This window comes from Danio rerio, chromosome 23 (genome assembly GCF_052040795.2).
Source record: "Danio rerio strain M-AB ecotype USA chromosome 23, GRCz13ab, whole genome shotgun sequence".
NCBI classification, from domain to species: domain Eukaryota; kingdom Metazoa; phylum Chordata; class Actinopteri; order Cypriniformes; family Danionidae; genus Danio; species Danio rerio.
The window spans coordinates 46,997,501-47,017,248 of record NC_141043.1 but is presented as its reverse complement, the minus strand read 5'-3'; the positions used below and the strand labels follow the sequence as shown (position 1 = coordinate 47,017,248).

Below are 19,748 nucleotides of genomic sequence, written 5' to 3'. Positions count from 1 at the left end.
AGAAAACATCCCACAGTGAGAGTTGTGCGTGCCTTTCAGTGCAATGTAAACAAAATATATGTTAGATGAATTATTATTAAAATGATTATCTATGCATGAATGCAGATGGCAACAACTATTAATCCAAATAGCTACTTACCTAATATAAAGCTTGAACTTTAGACGTGATAACAGTGAAACCATGAATGTTCTTCCGACAATATAATTGTACAACCAAAATCTATAATTGTTGCATCCCTAATTGTTATGCAGTTCAAAACATAACATATGAGTGTGCCTGTATGTAGAAGAAGCTTACTTTAGTAATGCACTGCTTTTGTTGTGCTCTGAAATACAACATTTGAATGTTTGTAAAAAAAAAAAATAATAATAAATAGTCTATTTTACAATGTCACTGATATTATGTAGTTTCAAAATACAATATATAAACATTTTAATGTAGGAAAAGCCAACGTGGGTGTCATAAGGAGCAAAAATATACAGCATATTGGCTCTTATATGCAGTTGTGTCATCACTCGTATAGCAAGTTATATCTCTCCGGCCCTTCGTTTGGGATGCTTTTCATGAACCGGCCCCAATGATAATCTAATTGAATAGCCCTGCTGTAGACAATCCAAAACAAATAATGCTTAAGGGGGCTAATAATATTGACGTTAAAATGGGTTTAAAACAATTAAAAACTGCTTTTATTCAAGCCGAAAAAAACCAAATAAGACTTTCTCCAGAAGAACAAATATTATAGGAAATACTGTGAAAAATTCCTGAATCTGTTCAACATCATTTGGGAAATAATTGAAAAAGAAAAACAATTCACTGGAGGGCGAATCAGACTTCAAATGTGCATGCATACTTTGTTTATATGCTTATAAGAAAAGTCTGTGCATTTCTGTCTTTTATTTAGTCTTTTGGTCAATATTCTATGTTCTTAACCTGATTCACATATCAGCATCGCGGTGGTGGATCTGCTGCAGGAGCTGACAGACATCGACACACTTCATGAGAGCGAGGAGGGAGCAGAGGTGCTTATCGACGCACTGGTAAGAAAACATTCATTTCTGTCATCATCAGAGAAAACAGCATTACAGGAGATTACAGGCTGCTTCACCAGCGTCCAGCAGCACAGTGACATTATATAATCATGAGGAATGCAGAATTATAAGAGAACAACATACTTGTGTCAATAAGATGGAACATTTTAAGGAAATTTACTCACTGTTTAAAGTCTGGAAGCTGCGGTCATTTTTTATTTTTGTGTATTGTGATGCAGTTCCTAGAGAAACAGAAAATGAGTAAACAGTGGGCGTGGCTTGTTTTTCTTTCAACTGCGAGCTGATTGGATGTAGTAAAATTGCCGTTTCAATCAGAAAAATGGGCAAAAGGGTTTGTGGAGAGTTTTAACAGACTGGCGAGCAGGTTTATTTCATATATTATGAATTACATCGGCTCATTTCAAGCAACGGTAATTCTGAAAGTATGTACCGAATGCTGATATTTTCTTACAGTAGTAACCTATAGATTACGTAGATCAATGACAGTGCAAAATAGCCTATTGTAACGTTTGCGTTTATGTATAAATTTGTATAAACATAAATAAATAAATGCATCGTATGAACTCATTTAGCCCCTTACAGTCTCCGATATGTTACCAATTACAGTAAAACTACACACAGCATACATTTAGTCCTTATTTGGGTTCAGAAACAACACAAAACATTGTCGCCCACAGTCAGTGCAAACCTCTCATCTGTGTCTTTAATCTTCACCTCCACATCTGACCTCTGTTAGAGAGGGATTCTGTCATTCTGGGTTCATAATAGTCCAAAAGGTGATGATAATAGTTAAACATGGCAGTTTGTTCATCTTTTAGGTTGCAGAAAGCTTCATTCCGGCTTTACTCTTGTGTTTGTTCGTTTCTGAAAGGATCGAATATCAGTACACTTTAATGATCACAAGCATGTTATTAATATGAGCTCAAGAAGTTCATTCATTTTTAAATGTAGACGCATAGCGAGCACTTTGGAGAAAGTAAAACCGTTCGCACTTTTACACAGACTTATAAAACAACAACAGGACACAGTAGATTTTGTTCTTGTTGGCTTTGTGGATGTTCATCAAGACAACGACAAGGTTTGTTTGAGCTCGGGTCGACCATGGCTCGTTATTATATGCTGAGCTCGTTAAAAAATGCTGCTTCCTTTGTTTTCATTGTTCTGCTTCTGTTAGTGATGCATCTGTTAACCTATAGCATTCAGTTGCGTGTCTAGCTCAGCCTGTTGGTACCCTTTTTTGTGCTAGGTACCCTTTGCAAAGGGTGACTAAAAAGGGGTACAGTACGGTTCACTTTTAGGGCCTACTCACACTATGCCATCCAACAGCATGCAAAACGCGCCAAAGCCCGAAACTGAAAGCGAGACGTGACTTTTAAGGGGCTGTTTCATATGGATTTATTAATCATTCTTACTGTTCAGTGAACGCAAACTGCCGTAGTTTATTAAAGACGCAAACTCCTCACTGCACGACAGCTGCGCGGCTTCAGCAGACCTCCTCATTCCTGCAGCACGAGAGCTTTATGATTGTTTATGAGCGCCAAAAGTGGCGGATCTGTTCGGCGAAATATCTGACTGCGTGTCCCCGCATCCCTAAGGACTGTTTGGCGAAATATTTGACGGCATATCAAGCGACTGAAACGATATAACTAGAGAAATCTCCACTGTGCTGCTGAGTGAGAGAGCGCTTCCTACAGAACAGCCCAGCAGCGATGACGTAAGCGTGCCCAAGCCCGTTTGTGGTGTGAGCGGGGGCCGTCGGGGGAGACGAAGGGGGGACAAGCGTGCTTTGGCCCGGCTCGAGGCAACTGTACCTAGTGTGAGTACGGCCTTAGGTACCCTTTGACAGTGGAAACGGCCATAAAAGCATACCGAACCGTAAAGTATCATACCACTCAGTGGAAACGGGCCATTAGTAAACTGGACACTTTACTCTTCCTCATGTGTTTCCAAACTTTTGAGATTCTTTCTTCTGTTGAGGTATTTTGAAGAATGCTAAAAACCCGTAACCATTGACTTCCATAGTAGGAAAACAAATACTAGTCAATGGTTAGCATTCTTCTAAATATCTTCCTATTTGTTCAACAGAAGAAAGAAACAAGTAAATGACATAAGATTCAATTTTGGGTGAACTATCCTTTTAACAATAGCCAGACTGATGTTGTGGATATGCAATCAGACGCTTTCAGGCACAGGAAACAGGAACAATCAGAGGTTGATTGAGTCGTGTGGATCTGATTGAGTTCACATTCAAGCAAACACTTTTACACCTCTGAATGACTATTTATACAGCAGCTCCACAAACAGGATGTCAAATAGGCTGGAAAAGATTTATTTATTTATTTATTTGATTCAGCTAATAATAGTTTGTGTTTATGTAGTGTGTGTGTGTGTGTGTGTGTGTGTGTGTGTGTGTGTGTGTGTGTGTGTGTGTGTGTGTGTGTGTGTGTGTGTGTGTGTGTGCATATTTATTATCATATACAGCGGTGTGAAAAACTGATTTCTTGTTTGTTTGTTTTTTTGCATGTTTTTTGGACTTTAATGTTTCAGATCATCAAACACATTTGAATATTATTAAAAAAAAGTACAAGTTAAGGCATCTTGCAGTTTTTATCGTTAAGGGAAAGCAAAATGCAAAGTTACATAGCCCTGTGTAATAGTTACCTCTCTTCCCTTAAAACATAACTTCACTCTGGTTTATCAAATCTAGTAAATATCTTTAGCCACACATAGGCATGCATATTTTAGACCCCCTAGTTTATTTTAATAATTTTGCCATGATTTTGTGGTGGTAATTCTCAGAAATTTGTGGACAGTTTTGCGATTTAAAAATAAATAAATAAAAATTATATATGAATATAAACAGTATTTATTTTAGTAAGTGTACTTTTTTTTGCTTTTATTCCTGCTATAAAATATATATTTATATTTGTAGAGCAACTTTTGTTCTCTTGTCATTAATATTTCAATAAACTTTAATAGGTAAAACTGTCCGAGATATGAACAAAAGCGAGTGATACATCAAAGTTTGATTAAAAAAAATCTTGAATAGTTATAAAAATCTTTATAAATTTTAAAATAATTTATAAAAAAATAATTGGTTAAAAATGTTCAATAATAATTAATGAGATGACCTAGTTCCGCAAACTTTCTACTTCTCTGTTTATTCATCTGACTTGGTACTTGACTATGGTAAGTAGTCAAGTAGTTTCAATTGACCGCCCCCTGTCATTTTAAAGAGTATCACAACACCATTTTTAATCATTTTAAAACTGTTCTTAAAATTTGGCTTAAACAAAATCAAATATGCGGCCACTGATTTGATTTCGCTTTATTTTCACATGATGTATTGTATTTATTGTACTGTAAGTGTATATTGTATTGGTTATTGTTGTTAAATTTGTTACTTCCTGCCCAGGGACTACAGATGTAAATTAGCTTTATAGCTAACTCTGGCACAACATGTCATGTTGTACATTGTCCCTGTAGAAATAAATAAAATAAATAAATAAAGCGCATCAAGTATAAAAGCCTTATCCGTTTTGTGAGGTGCGCGATGTGGTGCCAGACGAAAGTATAAATCCAGCTTTACAGTATTACAGGTCAGACATAAAATCATACATAAGACAACATGGTCATCATTGTATAAAAATTAAAAATATGAATATAATATGTAACAATATCTTTGTTTTAATAGTAAGTAAATAATATAATCCTACGATGTGACTATTGCAGATATTGATGCTCAAACAATCTATTGTGCGGCCCTGCCATGAACTATTTTTATTATTAAACTTTGAACTTTTCTGTTACATTTATGGGTGACGGTCTTGGGATGTATTTAATTCATCATTAGCTTGAATAAATAGTTTTGATGTGTGTGTTTTTATTCAGTTGGAGGGTCAGGTCGTGGCTCTCATGGTGCAGAATATGGAGCGTTTGGACGAGACTGTGAAGGAGGAAGCTGATGGAGTTTACAACACTTTAGGTAAGACAGAAAGACACTCCAGCCAGCTAATTAATGCACATGTCAATCTGATTGGCTGATGGTGGGTTTGTGTAAGTTCGCTAAGAAACAAAGAGCTGTTTATACGTGCAGTTCTGTGCTTTTTAATTTTATTCAGTGTTTGTTTCTTGCTGTTTGGAAACTAGTTAATTATTAAAATGCCATTAATAATTGGCTAAATAAATAAATTCTAAAAACAAATTGTGAAAAACAAAGTGATTGATTTTAATTATTTTAAAAAATAATTAATAAACTTCTAAATAAATAAATGCATTTAATTCATGCACAGAAAAGATCAGTAATATAATTAAATGCAAATAATATATAATATAAAATAAATATTAATTTGTATTTTATATAATATTTATCATTAATAAGTAATTTAAAAATGTCATTTAAAAAAACGTATATTTATTTATTTTTTTTATTATCACTGCCTAAGTATTATCTCAAGCGCACTTCATGCCATCAAACTTTTATTCCTTCTTTGTAGATAATTGACCAACAAAAATAGTATAAAATTAAGATACAAATTATATAAACCAAAAGTATTTCATTGGTTTTAGGGGCTGTATAAACACATACATAAACTACCTGACAAAAGTCTTGTTGTCGATTTGACGAAGTCCAGTTGTAGAAGGATAATAAATAATAACTTCTAGTTGAATCAGAAGGCAGAAGGTGGATTTTTCTGCTGAATTATCTGTTGAGCTGCATCCCAACCATCACAAATACTGCAAAGACCTACTGGAAACAGCATGCACCCAAGATTCTCACAGAAATCAGTCAAGTTTGGTGAAGAAGAAATCATGGTTTGGGGTTACAATCAGTATAGGGGCATGCAAGAGATCTGCAGAGTGGATGATCAACATCAACAGCCTGAGGTATCAAGACATTTGTGCTGCCCATTACATTACAAACCACAGGAGAGGGCAAATTCTCCAGCAGGATAGCGCTCCTTCTCATACTTCAGCCTCCACATCAAAGATCCTGAAAGCAAAGAAGGTCAAGGTGCTCCATGATTGGTCAGCCCAGTCACCAGACATGAACATTATTGAGCATGTCTGGGGTAAGATGAAGGAGGCATTGAAGATGAATCCAAGGAATGTTGATGAACTCTGGGAGTCCTGCAGGAAGGCTTTCTTCTTCATTCCAGATGACTGTCTTGGAAAGTCTTGGACAGGCGACAAGACTTTTGTCAGATTTTATATATATTTTATAATTCAATTACATCTCATTTATATATATATATCTATTTAATATTTAGTTTAAAGCTTATTTTGTCTATCGGCTAGATCTACCAAATTCAGACCATTGACTGAGTTTTTTCATATAGCCTGCTGTATGCATTGACAATGGTGTGAGCTATTATAGGAACAGTCATATTTATGTTTATACTAACATATTTTTTTCATTATTATTAATATTGAAGGTAAAGATCAGTGCAAAGTGTTTTCCACTATTAAAATAGCAGACGTCTACATACTCCTTTTGACCTCTTGTAAGAGAAGGGATCAAGCATTAATTAGGGTGGTCAGACCCTCCAAAACCCGCATGTAATTTGCACCCTGTAGTATGTTTATAGTATGTCCACATGTATCAGTGTGTGTGCCCCCCCCCCCCCAAATATATATCTATTGAGTTTTTTCCTTTTTGCCCTCCATCAACTAGGCCAGGGGTGTCCAAACTCGGTCCTGGAGGGCTGGTGTCCTGCATATTTTAGGTCCAACCCCAAGTAAACACACCTGAACCAGCTAATCAAGCTCCTGGGTATACTAGAAGCTTGGAGCTCAACTGTGCCCTCCAGAACTGAGTTCGGACACCACTGAACTTGGCGTATAATAACAACGCAGCTTACAGAACTGCAGGAAACTGAAATAAAACTAAATAAAAAATAAATAGATAATAATAATGATCTGAAACATTGAAAAATATTGATAAAAGTACAAAAACAATAATAATAACGTGATTAAAAATAAAAATACATGTTTACAAAAACACTATTTACATAATATTCATGTATTATTCTCAAAGATGGTCAAATTCCTTCTGCTTGCCACTGATGATATAAGTTAGTGTCTGTGTGTTTTATGCAAGCATGTGCCATGTAACACTTTTTGTGACGGGTAAAAGCAGCACTGTTCTCCTCTAGAGCCGTTTTGTGTGTTGTAAACGCTGTGAATGTCTGGCATCCGCAGGTTTGCTTCTGGAAGGGAAGCTTTTAGCTGCAGAGGGAGATAAATGCTCTGACTCAATGGATTTAAACACCACTTTTCCACCACGTCTTCCTCTTTCCCATCCTCCTCTCCTGTTCCAGTTTGTGTAATGTCTCTCTCTCCTACACTTCTCTCTCTCTCTCCTCCCACTCATCATCCGCTGTGAGGTTTTTCTCCCATCATGCCTCTGATTGAGTTATCAGGTGTCTTCAGAGTCTTTTATAATACAGATGAGGCTCAAACTCCCCTGTGATGTGTCATATAGAGCTGTTCTCTCTGCTCGCTCTTTCCCTCTTATTGTGTGTCCCGGGTTCGACAAAAAGGATTTTTTTTTTCAATGATGGTCTGGGCTCAAGTTCAGATTTTTACTCATACTGGTGACATTTTCTCAGGCCCCGAGGCACAAAAATTACGTTTAGGTATTTTTTAGTAACTCATTTTTTAAATGAAGTGGTATTTCAAATCAGAATGTTTTGTTATAATGGCGCTAAAAGCTAATATAAGCTCTTTATTATATTCATTATTAAATTATTTTAAAAATTATTATTACATTTATTATTAAATTTCTTGGCAAACTGAAAATGATCAATTTTTCAGGGGTTGCCACAATCGAATGAATCACCAGCTTATCCAGCATATGTTTTACACAGCAGATGCCGTTCCAGCTGCAACCCAGTACTGGGAAACACCCATACACACTCATTCACAAACATAGAGCATGGCCAATTTAGTTTATTCAATTCCCCTATAGCGCATGTGTTTGGACTTGTGGGGGAAACCGGAGCACCTGGAGAAAATTCACGCCAACACGGGGAGAACATGCAAACTCCACACAGAAATGCCAACTGACCCAGCCGGGACTCAAACTAGAACATGCTTTCGCTAAGCTAATATAAGCACTCTGTAAAATTCCTTGGCAAACAGAAAATTCTCAATTTCGTTAACAAATGTACTCTTTTAAAATGTTCAGAGAACCTCCATGTCACCTAAAAAAAATCAATTTACAATCAGTTAACGTTCCCAAATATATCAAATCCATTACCACAGGTTGACCTCATAACATAACATAATATACATAATATATTTATCAGTAAAGAACCTGCTTTGCATCATACCTCTAAATTAAAAGGGTAATTCATTCCCAAACAGAAAATTTAGTCAATAATTTTAAATCTTTGAGTTTCTTTCTTTCGTCATATTTGAAATTAATATGCATGTATAATATGATGATTTGATCAAGAAGTTTTTCTTGATTTTACTGTGTTTGAGTAAATAAATGCAGTCTTGGTGAACAGAAGATTTCTCAGGAGCTCAAACTAAATTACTATGAAAATTTTTTAAATTATTATAACATATAAAATATTTATTATTACTTAAGTTTTATTGCAAAGAGATACAGAAAAATTAAAGGAGGAATGGAAGCAACATTTACAGTAAAAAATAAATCTTAAAATTCTATTGCAAAAAAAAAACATTACTTCTCAATCCATTTGGACCAAAAGACAACAAATGTGTGTTTTTGGTTATGCACAATGTATTTTTTTTTTTCAAAACATCAATCAAATCTGCCACTTGTGGTGGATTAGGTTTATACCAGCATCTGATAATGGCTTTTTTACTTAAAGCAAGGATGACTGTATACATTAGGAATACAGTTAGCTCACAGTTCAATACATTTCTTGGTTTTTTTTAACACTGTTTTTGGTTCGGTTCTTTTGGCTTGACGCATGTTTTTTTATTCTATAGGCAATAGGAACAGTAAGAGGTTAAGGAGAAAAAAATAAAAACTATTTAATGCAATACTCATTTAGTTTTACTTAAAAGCCAAGAAAAGTACAGTAGTTGCTAGTGTATTGTATAAAAAAAATGAACACTGAAATCTCACAGCTGCTGGTCGCCCATGTACAAACTGGGGAACACATAAAATCCTACACTTTGAAAATAAACACGCATGTGAAGTTAATAAAGATAAATTGTCCATTTCAAATCAACATATTTGTACTTCAGTAAACATAAATAAACCATCTTATTTATCTCTGTGCTGAAAAAATGCGAGACTGTAGTCTGTAACACGGACCGAGTGCTTTTATAAGATGACAAAAGCCCACATCTCCAATCACCGAAAACGACTGCAAATCTTTAGCAATAAACACCCGCACTGCCTTTGTTATTTTATGTGTCTCTCGGAACCAGTTGGTTATGTTTGCTGGAAAGATTCAGCGAGGGATTGTTGCTATTTGGAGGACTTTATTACCTTTTCTGCTGTCCTGCCTTCAGACAGGGATATTGCTGGGTGATGCGCTGCAGATGTGCAGTCATGGTTATACGTGTAAAACAATGCTTGCCAACAGTGATTTTTAGTTCACTGTTTTTTCTTTTATTGGCATTATACTTACCGGCAAAACCGAAATGTCCTCACACTGCAGATTTGAAAGACGCCGTCGCTTTCTCGTACTGTTACCTCACTTCGCCGGCGCTTCCTTGTACTGTTGCCTGAGCCTCACTTCACCGCTGCTCGCCATGTTAAAGTGTGGAATGATGGTCAAGCGCCCCCTAACTTTAGAGCTTAGTGATTGGATATTTACTCGCAGGGTGGAGTTTCCTCATCTCAGCTCATGGATTTAGAGGCACACACAGTCAATTCAGGGAGATATAAAACGCACATAAATTAATTTAAACGCAAAACCAAGAAAACAGTTCACAAGCGCGTATTGAACCATGGAGGTCATAACGTACGGTTCAATATTATATTGAGAACCGTGGCATCCCTAATATACACAACAGTTGAAGTCAAATTTATTAGTTTTTTTTTTTTTACATTTTAAAAATTATGTTTAGCATAGGAATGAAATTTGACAGTATGTCTGATCAGGATTTTTACTTCTGAAGAAAGTCTTATATGTTTTATTTTAGCTAAAATGAAAACAGTTTGAAAAAAATTGAAATGTATAGAAGTGTCTTGAATATCTAGTCAGATTTTATTTACTGTCATCATGGGAAAGATAAAATAAATCAGTTATTAGAGATGAGTTATTAAAACTATTATGATTAGAAAAAAAAATGTATTAAAACTATTATGTGTTGAAAAAAATCTTCTCTGTTAAACAGAAATTGGGGAGAAAAAAAACGGGGTGGGGGGGGGGTGCTAATAATTCTAACTTCAACTGTTATATTTGTTTTTTCTTTCCAAGCAATCCATTGACAGCGTACCCAAATAAAGTACCTCCAAACTGAAATCAATTGAAGTCTTTAGGATATTGTTTAAATGCTATGTATACCAAAATCTGGTTAGCGTATAATGATTCACAGAGCCTCCAACAATTTGACTTCCTGTGAAATTACTTTTTAAAACATTTAAACATTTTTTTTTTATTATTGAGCAATAAACTCTGTCACATTTATGGGTCACATTTAACATTACTGCTCCTGTCATGCTACCAACAAAGGCTGACAGTGCTGGTTTAGTTTTGCCACCGTTAAACTAATCCTGTAACTGTAGTTCAAACATCAACATGGTCCAGACCCAATATATAATAATTCCTGTGCTTTTTCTGCATGGATCAGTGTTTAAGAAGTGTTGGCAACACTTTACGATGAAGTTTCATGAACAAACAATGAACAATACCTTTATTACAGGATTTCTTCATGTTAGTTAAAGGTAACTACCTTTAACTAACATGAAGAAATCCTGTAATAAATGAAAATACAGTCATTCTGTGTTAGTTCTTGTTAACTCATGGTGCATTAACAAGCAAGGATTTAGATGTCAATGCATTAGTAAATGCCAAACTATGATTAATAAGTTCTTTAAGTATTGTTCACAATTAGTTGATGCTAGTAGATGGATGAACTAATGAAATCTTATTGTGAAGTGTTAGAAGTGCTGTGAATGTGTTCATATCTCACTGCAGTGTCTCCATCAGTTATCATGGCAACGAGGTGAAGCAGACGCTGCAAAAACTAGGTCATAATAACACTGGATTGACTGAAGTGTGTGTGTGTGTTTGTACAGTAACAGCATGTTTTCTGTGTGTGTGTGCAGCTGTGATCGAGAACATGGCCGAGTTTCGTCCGGGTCTGTGCACAGAAGCGGCGCAGCAGGGTTTGATGCAGTGGCTGCTGAAGAGAATCAAGGTAAGACGAGAGCTTCAGTCCTAATGGAGGAGAACAGCACATGAGCCGCTCATTAGAGCTCGCTGATGGATGAGTTTATCAGTGATACACAGTCTCTAACAGCAAACTGCACACACTGAACTACGCACAGAGTTTAGTTTGGGTTGTTTCTTTATGCATTTATATTCCTGCATTAAAGTCATCATGAAACCAAAGTTAACTTTGTTTAATTTCTCCATATTGTGATGAAAATCCAATTGAAATGGTTTTGAAATTAGAAAAGAAGTAGCTGCTTTTTTCATCCTTTATTCCAACTTATTGGATCGTTGGAAAATGTGCGTTGCTAACAAAATTAAGGAAGATTGATGCATGATTGCATGATTACCTTAGATAAAAATATCATAGTTTGACGGTATTGTGATTACTGCTCTAAATATATATATATATATATATATATATATATATATATATATATATATATATATATATATATATATATATATATATATATACATATATATATATATACATATATACATTTTAAATGTCTGGGCAAAAAACAACAACTTTTTTTTCCTTGAAAACAGTAAATTTTATTTTGAGAAACATTTAAAAAATATTGTTACAGTAAACATGACAGGCTAAATAATTTTTAAAAAATCATTGACTTCTGCTGTCTTTATTACTTTCACTGATTAAACACTGATTTCTTTACAATGTAAAAACGGCATCTTTGGATATGTTTTCTGCTGTAGATACTGTTGTCAAAGTAAAAAAAAAATCTTGACTGTTTTAAAACCTTGACTTTTCCAAACCGCAGTATACCTTGAAAAGGGTTATCGTCCCATGCCTAGTCTCGATAGCCCTGCCCTTACAGACTTGTAGCCCTGCCCTAAATTACTGATAGCCACGCCCTAAAGGACTAATAGCATCGCTCTAAAGGACTGATAGCTTTTTCCTAAAGGACTGATAGCTCCACCCTAAAAGACTGATCGCTCCACCCTAAAGGACTAATAGCCCCACCCCAAATGACTAATAACCCCAACCTAAAAGCCTGATCGCTCCACCCTAAAGGACTAATAGCCCCACCCCAAATGACTAATAACCCCAACCTAAAAGCCTGATGGCCCCACCCTAAAGGACTGATAGCCACTCCCTAAAGAACTGCTAACTCCGCCCTAAAAGACTGATAGCTCAACCCTAAAAGGCTTATAGCTCTTTTCTCCCTAAAGACCTGATAGCACCGCCCTAAAGAATTGATAGCTCCACCATAAATGACTGATAGCTCCACCCTAAAGCTCTCATAGCCCCACCGTAAAGGCCTGATAGCTCTGCCCTAAAGAATTGATAGCTCCACCCTAAATGACTGATAGCTCCACCCTAAAGCTCTCATAGCCCCACCCTAAAGGAATGATAGCTTCTTTCTACAGGACTGATAGCCCCACCACAAATGACTGGTTATCAGTCCCTAAAGAACTAATAGCTCCACCCTAAAGGACTGATAGCTCCGCCCTAAGGGAGTGATTGCTCCGCCCTAAGGGACTGAAAGCTTCTCCCTACAGGACTGATAGCCCCACACCAAATGACTGATAACCGCACTCTTAAGGACTGATAGCTCTGCTCTAAAAGACTTTCTACCTTACTGCCTGATAGTTCTGCCCTGAAGGACTTATACCCCCACCCTAAAGGACTGATAGCCCCACCCTAAAGGACGGATAGCGCCACCCTAAAAGACTGATAGCTCTGCCCTAAAGGACTTATAGTCCCTCTCTAAATAACTGTTAACTCCGCCCCCTAAAAGACTGATAGGTCCTTTCTACCTAAAGGCCTCAAAGCCCCACCCTAAAGGCCTGATAGCTCTGCCTTAAAGGACTGATATCTCTACCCTAAACGACTGATAGCTCCACCCTAAAGCCCTCATAGCTCCACCTTTAATGACTGATAGTTCCACCTTAAAGGTCTGATAGCCCCACCCTAAATGACTGATTGCCATGCCCCAAAGGACTGATACCTCCCCCTTAAATGACTGCTAGCTCCACCCTTATGGACTGATAGCTCCACCCTAAAGGACTGATATCTCCTCCCTAAATGACTTATAGCTCCACCCCAAAGGACTGATAGCTCCACTCCAAAGGACTGAGAGCTCCACCCTAATGGACTGATAGCCCCACCCTAAATGACTACTAGCTCCACCCTAAAAGACTGATAGCCCCACCCTAAATGACTGATTACCATGCCCCAAAGGACTGATAGCACCTCCCTAAATGACTACTAGCTCCACCCTAAGACTGTAAGCCCCACCCTAAATGACTGATTACCACGCTCCAAAGCACTGATAGCTCCTCCCTAAATGACTGCTAGCTCCACCCTAAAGGACTGATAGCTCCACCCTATAGGAATGATAGCTCCTCCCTAAATGACTGCTAGCTCCACCCTAAAGGACTGATAACTCCACCCTAATGGACTGATAGCCCCACCCTAAATGACTGATTGCCATGCCATAAAGGACTGATACTCCTCCCTAAATGAATACTAGCTCCACCCTAAAAGACTGATAGCCCCACCCTAAATGACTGATTACCACGCTCCAAAGCACTGATAGCTCTTCCCTAAATGACTGCTAGCTCCACCCTAAAGGACTGATATCTCCTCCCTAAATGACTTATAGCTCCACCCCAAAGGACTGATAGCTCCACCCTAATGGACTGATTGCCCCACCCTAAATGACTACTAGCTCCACCCTAAAAGACTGATAGCCCCACCCTAAATGACTGATTACCATGCCCTAATGGACTGATAGCACCTCCCTAAATGACTACTAGCTCCACCCTAAGACTGATAGCCCCACCCTAAATGACTGATTACCACGCTCCAAAGCACTGATAGCTCCTCCCTAAATGACTGCTAGCTCCACCCTAAAGGACTGATAGCTCCACCCTATAGGAATGATAGCTCCTCCCTAAATGACTGCTAGCTCCACCCTAAAGGACTGATAACTCCACCCTAATGGACTGATAGCCCCACCCTAAATGACTGATTGCCATGCCATAAAGGACTGATACTCCTCCCTAAATGACTACTAGCTCCACCCTAAAAGACTGATAGCCCCACCCTAAATGCCTGATTGCCATGCCCCAAAGGACTGATAGCTGTCTATTATGATGAGATTTAACTCTATCATTTATTTGTTTTTGAGCTTTTACTAAGAGCTGCAGGCCTGCTGCCACCGTTCTCCCTGTTTTTCCTCCACGCGAGGTGAAATCCTCCTCAGATTTAGCGCTGGCTGCTGAATAAGAGCGTCATGCGGCTCGAGTCTTAATGCTCCCTGAAGACTTCCACCAATCCAGAGCAGCGCAATTACACTGACAATAGAGAACAGATCGAATGGGACACCGCTGCCAAAGCCATTCAAATTGTGTGTTTGTTGTGTTCCCGAACAGGCCAAGATGCCGTTTGACGCCAATAAGCTGTACTGCAGTGAAATACTGGCCATCCTGCTGCAAAACAACGACAGTAAGTCTGAATAAGAGACGGAGCGCTCTGTCTGAATCATTGCTTTATTACAGACTCACGCCATCAATAATTACACACTCAAATGCTTTTAAAGCCTTTTTGCATCAATACAAAAATGCAGCATGCAAATCAGGCCATTGATGTAGACCTCCACTGACAAGTTCCTTGCTTCATTTAGATGCAAGCAGCTTTTAGCTTGACATATCCTGTCTGTAAGTGCTGCTTTTTTTTTCAATAAAAATATTCATGCATTTATATTTTGTATGCATAACTCTCAGCTCTGCTAGAAATGATGGTGTGGTTTATAAATGTAAAAAGCAGAGATGCTCTGTATTTATTGTAAATACATTTAAAGAAGTTAGTGCTGTCAAATAATTAATTTAGATTAATTATATTTAAAATGAATGTTTCTGTTTGCATAATACACTTACTGGCCACTTTATTAGGTACACCATACTAGTAGCGGGTTGGACCCTTTTTACATTCAGAACTGCCTTAATCCTTCGTGGCGTAGATTCAACAAGATACTGGAAACATTCCTCTGAGATTTTGCTCCATATTGACATGATGGCATCACGCAGTTGCTGCAGATTTGTCGGCTGCACATCCATGATGAGAATCTCCCGTTCCACCACATCCCAAAGGTGCTCTATTGGATTGAGCTCTGGTGACTGTGGAGGCCATTTGAGTACAGTGAACTCATTGTCATGTTCAAGAAACCAGTCTGAGATGATTTACGCTTTATGACATGGAGCGTTATCCTGCTGGAAGTAGCCAGTAGATGGGTACACTGTGGTCATAAAGGGATGGACATGGTCAGCAACAATACTCAGGTAGGCTGTGGTGTTGACACGATGCTCAATTAGTACTAATAGGACAAAATTGTGCCAAGAAAATCTCCCCCACACCATTACACCACCACCACCAGCCTGAACTGCTGATACAAGGCAGGATGATCCATGCTTTCATGTTGTTGATGGCAAATTCTGACCCGAGCATCTGAATGTGTCAGCAGACTCATCAGAGCAGGCAACGTTTCTCCAATCTTCTATTGTCCAGTTTTGGTGAGTCTGTGTGAATTGTAGCCTCAGTTTCCTGTTCTTAGCTGACAGGAGCGGCACCCGGTGTGCTCTTCTGCTGCTGTAGCCCATCCGCCTCAAGGTTGGCCGTGTTGTGTGTTCAGAGATGCTCTTCTGCAGACCTCAGCTGTAACGAGTGCTTATTTGAGTTACTGTTGCCTTTCTATCAGCTGGAACCAGTCTGGCCATTCTCCTCTGACCTCTGGCATCAACATGGCATTTGCCTTGGTAATTTTTATATTCACCGTTTCATTTAGGGAAGCTCCTGAGGTAAATAAGTTGAATCTCTGAACTTTAATAATAAATCTAAATAAAATGCTGCGCTTCCCACCTCCAATCGCAATGACTTCTGGGACTTCCAGAGCAAGTTCGGCGCTCAAGTCTGCATCAGTGCATCCTTGATATCAAGAACACATCCGGGAAGTTTCACGCATCCTCCGTTCTTGCAGTGTTGAGTATTGAAACTGAACTTTAGAAGCTGATGATGACTTTACATGAGAACACGAGGACGCAAGACCACTGAAGAACGCATATTGAGAAACAGCCCTTGTATATGTGTATGTGTCTGTGTATATATGTCTACAGTATGTGTATATATACATATATAGGTTTGTTTATGTTTGTTTTACATGTTGTTTTAATTATATTTTTTTTCTTTGGTTAGTTTAATTGTTTTGATTTCAAGTTTGCAAAAACAAGAGAGAAAAAAAGATTTTACATGATGAGAAATGAAAAAATCGAGGGTGAAGTTAGTCGAGATGTGGTGCAAGTCTAATTAAAGTAGGAATTTATTTTGATTTCATATTTTATAAGATTGTCAAGAATATTGAAGAATTTGAACAAATGTGTGGATATATGAAGAGGTGTCGTGCTCTGTCAAAGATGGAGAACTAATATTTTCTAAATTAAATTCATCTTTATTTCTCTAGAGCAGTGGTTCTCAAACTGTGGTACGTGTACCACTAGTGGTAAGCGGGCTTCCTTCAAGTGGTACGCGGAGGAATCAAATATGTCATAGGCTACATGTATTTTAAAAAGGATCAAAAATGATTTGTATATCAATGTGATGACATATAGCCTATATTTATGAGGTCCAAGCAGCAACATCCCCAGGTTTTAATAAATTGGCTACTATATGTTAATACTTTACATTTAAGTAGCAGTTTTTTTTTTTTTTACGTTTTAAGAACAGTAATCTACCATTTCTTACTTTTAAAAGCACATTTTAATTTAAATATTTTTTTTTTTGTTTGTTTGTTGTAAGCACAGTACAGTGTTAATGTTCAGACTATTTATAATGTTTAAAGTGGCTGACAATAATAAATATTCTCAATAATAGAAATTAATCTGCCTGGTTTTTGAACTGTGCAGAGTCGTAGCTGCTTTACCGGGCCTACTATGCTACTGTATTTCAATTCTGCTCATTATGGTGGTACTTGGAGAGAAGATTTTTTTTTTGGTACTTGATAAAAAAGGTTTAAGAACCGCTGCTCTAGAGCTCTTACAATGTAGATCTTGTCAAAGCAGCTTCACATAAGAAGTTCTAGTAAACTGAAACTGTCAGTCGGGTTTTCAGAGTTGAGTTCAGTGTGGTTTAATGTTCACTGCTGAAAGTCCAAACACTGAAGAGTAATGGCTTCAGTAAAATCTACTTTTTTTAATTGTGTTTTTTAAAAATGGCATAAAATAGAATTTAAAAAAAGTCTCTTTCTCTCTTTGTCTCTCTGTCTTTCTCTCTCAGAAACGAGGGAGCTGTTGGGGGAAATGGATGGTATTGATGTCCTACTGCAGCAGCTCTCAGTAAGAAGCTTCTGAGTGTTTTTTCTGAATCACCGAGAGTTTTCCGAGATCACGCTGACCCAGAACACACCACTGACATCCACACACACACCAGCACATCTAAAACACTTGCATTATTGTGTCATGATGCACCCAGACAATGCCTAATTAATGATTTATTAATCATTTCAAGCAAATAAATTAAAGAGAGGCAACAGTTATTATTTTAGCCTAATAATTATTTTTACAATCTATTTTATTCAGATTTTTTGTATAAAGAGCTTTTACTAGGAAGAAAATCTTATTATTCTTCTAACTTAAGACATGATGAGGTTATTTACACAAGATGTGTAAGCAGGGGTGTCCAAATTGGAGTAACTTCAGCAGCTCTATGCATGAACATAAGTGCCAATCTGATTGGTGGAGAAGGTTTTGACGTGGTGCGTCAAATAAAATGAGCATGAGGCATTGTTTTTATTAAATGACGCTTTTACATCTGGCGTTTTGCATGTTTGTGCGCACGATCACATTGGCTCCCTTTATTTAGGCCCTGTTTACACTTGTGCGTTTTAGTTTTAAAACAGCGCTTTAGAATGAAAATGATCCGCGTCCACACTCGCGTTTCACCCAGCGTTTCTGAACAGCTCTCTGTCCACACCACAATGCTGAAAACACATCACGTGACCACACACACACACACACTCTCTGCCATGTACTACAGCATATCTTCCCAGATGAGAGCTGTGCTCGTTGGACTGTTCATCAAGGATCTACCGCTGGATCTAATCTCACTATATTTGCTAAACGTGATATTTCATTCATCTAGTCTCTATCTAACGACATATTCCTCGACTTTGGTCTTGTGACTCTATTACTTGTTCTTAAATTTTGTGTTTTGGCTGAGCACAAACATGCGCTAATAATTAATGTAACCACGTACATTCTGTATATTGACTGATTGCTTTCCTTTATTTGCTATAATGTATAAACTTATTGTACGTTATACTTTAATAATGGCCGTTATTGATTATTAAAACTGATATTTAGGGCTGCGCAATTAATCGAAAATCCGGTTTCGATTTCGATTATGGCTTCAAACGATTATGAAAAACCATTAATCAAGATTAACGATTATTGCATCATATACCGTCCCTTTCCAGCTGTACACATTTGTCGCTCTGCAAAGATCAGTTTCACGTGAAAATGACTAAAAGCATGTACTGTAATGTACGTCTGCAGCACGGGATGCGCATCATTCATTGATGTACTATGAATCATTCATATTTTTAATAGCGCAAAAGAGCACGGAGGCTCGGAGACTAGCAGAGCACACGCATCTAACGCAATCTTAATGTGAGCGCTTTAATGGTCAAATACATGCACATTTGTGTTAGAGCGCGGTGTTTAGTGATTATTCATATTAACCCTCATTTTTGTAACTAACAAACAAGTTGAGAGTCAAAAAACATGTGAAAGAGATATCAGAGCCGCACTATTCTTAAAGTGACAGCGCGCATAATCCTTGCTGCCGTCTGTTTTTATCATTATTAATCAAACAAAAGGACGAAATCCCTCACTAGTTGACTTAAGGACTTTTTTTGTAGCTAAAGTTTTTTTTCTTACAGTGAAGATGCTTAAAGCACAGTTTAAACATAACAGATTCAATAACTAATTTCTAACAACCGATTTCTTTTATCTTTGCTATGATGACAGTACATAATATTTTACTAGATATTTTTCAAGATACTAGTATTCAGCTTAAAGTGACATTCAAATGCTTAATTAGTGTAATCAGGTCATTGTATAACAGTAGTTTTTTTCTGCAGACAATCAAAAATATATATTGCTTAAAGGGGCTAATAATATTGAGCTATTAAAATAGGTTTCAAAATATTTAAATATTTAACAATTATAGAAAATACTGTAAAGAATTCCTCTGTTAAACATCATTTGAAACATCATTTGAAAAAAAAATATTATATATATATATATATA

General features: G+C 37.2%; 1 protein-coding gene across 3 annotated transcripts in view; it reads left to right on the top strand.

Annotated features, from left to right (window-relative positions):
* The window catches only part of ctnnbl1 (catenin, beta like 1), a 96,227-nt gene that overhangs the window by 6,755 nt on the left and 69,724 nt on the right, over positions 1-19,748 (top strand). For 2 of the 3 annotated variants that reach the window (XR_015522727.1, NM_200866.1), the window contains exons 5-9: positions 941-1,038; positions 4,942-5,035; positions 11,312-11,403; positions 14,823-14,895; positions 17,716-17,774. Coding sequence is in view for 2 of the 3 variants with exons in the window: in NM_200866.1 (NP_957160.1) it covers positions 941-1,038; positions 4,942-5,035; positions 11,312-11,403; positions 14,823-14,895; positions 17,716-17,774 (416 nt within the window). In the remaining variant the exon portion in view is untranslated. The remainder of the gene's footprint in view (positions 1-940; positions 1,039-4,941; positions 5,036-11,311; positions 11,404-14,822; positions 14,896-17,715; positions 17,775-19,748) is intronic. The other variant, XM_087305400.1, reaches the window with a different exon arrangement.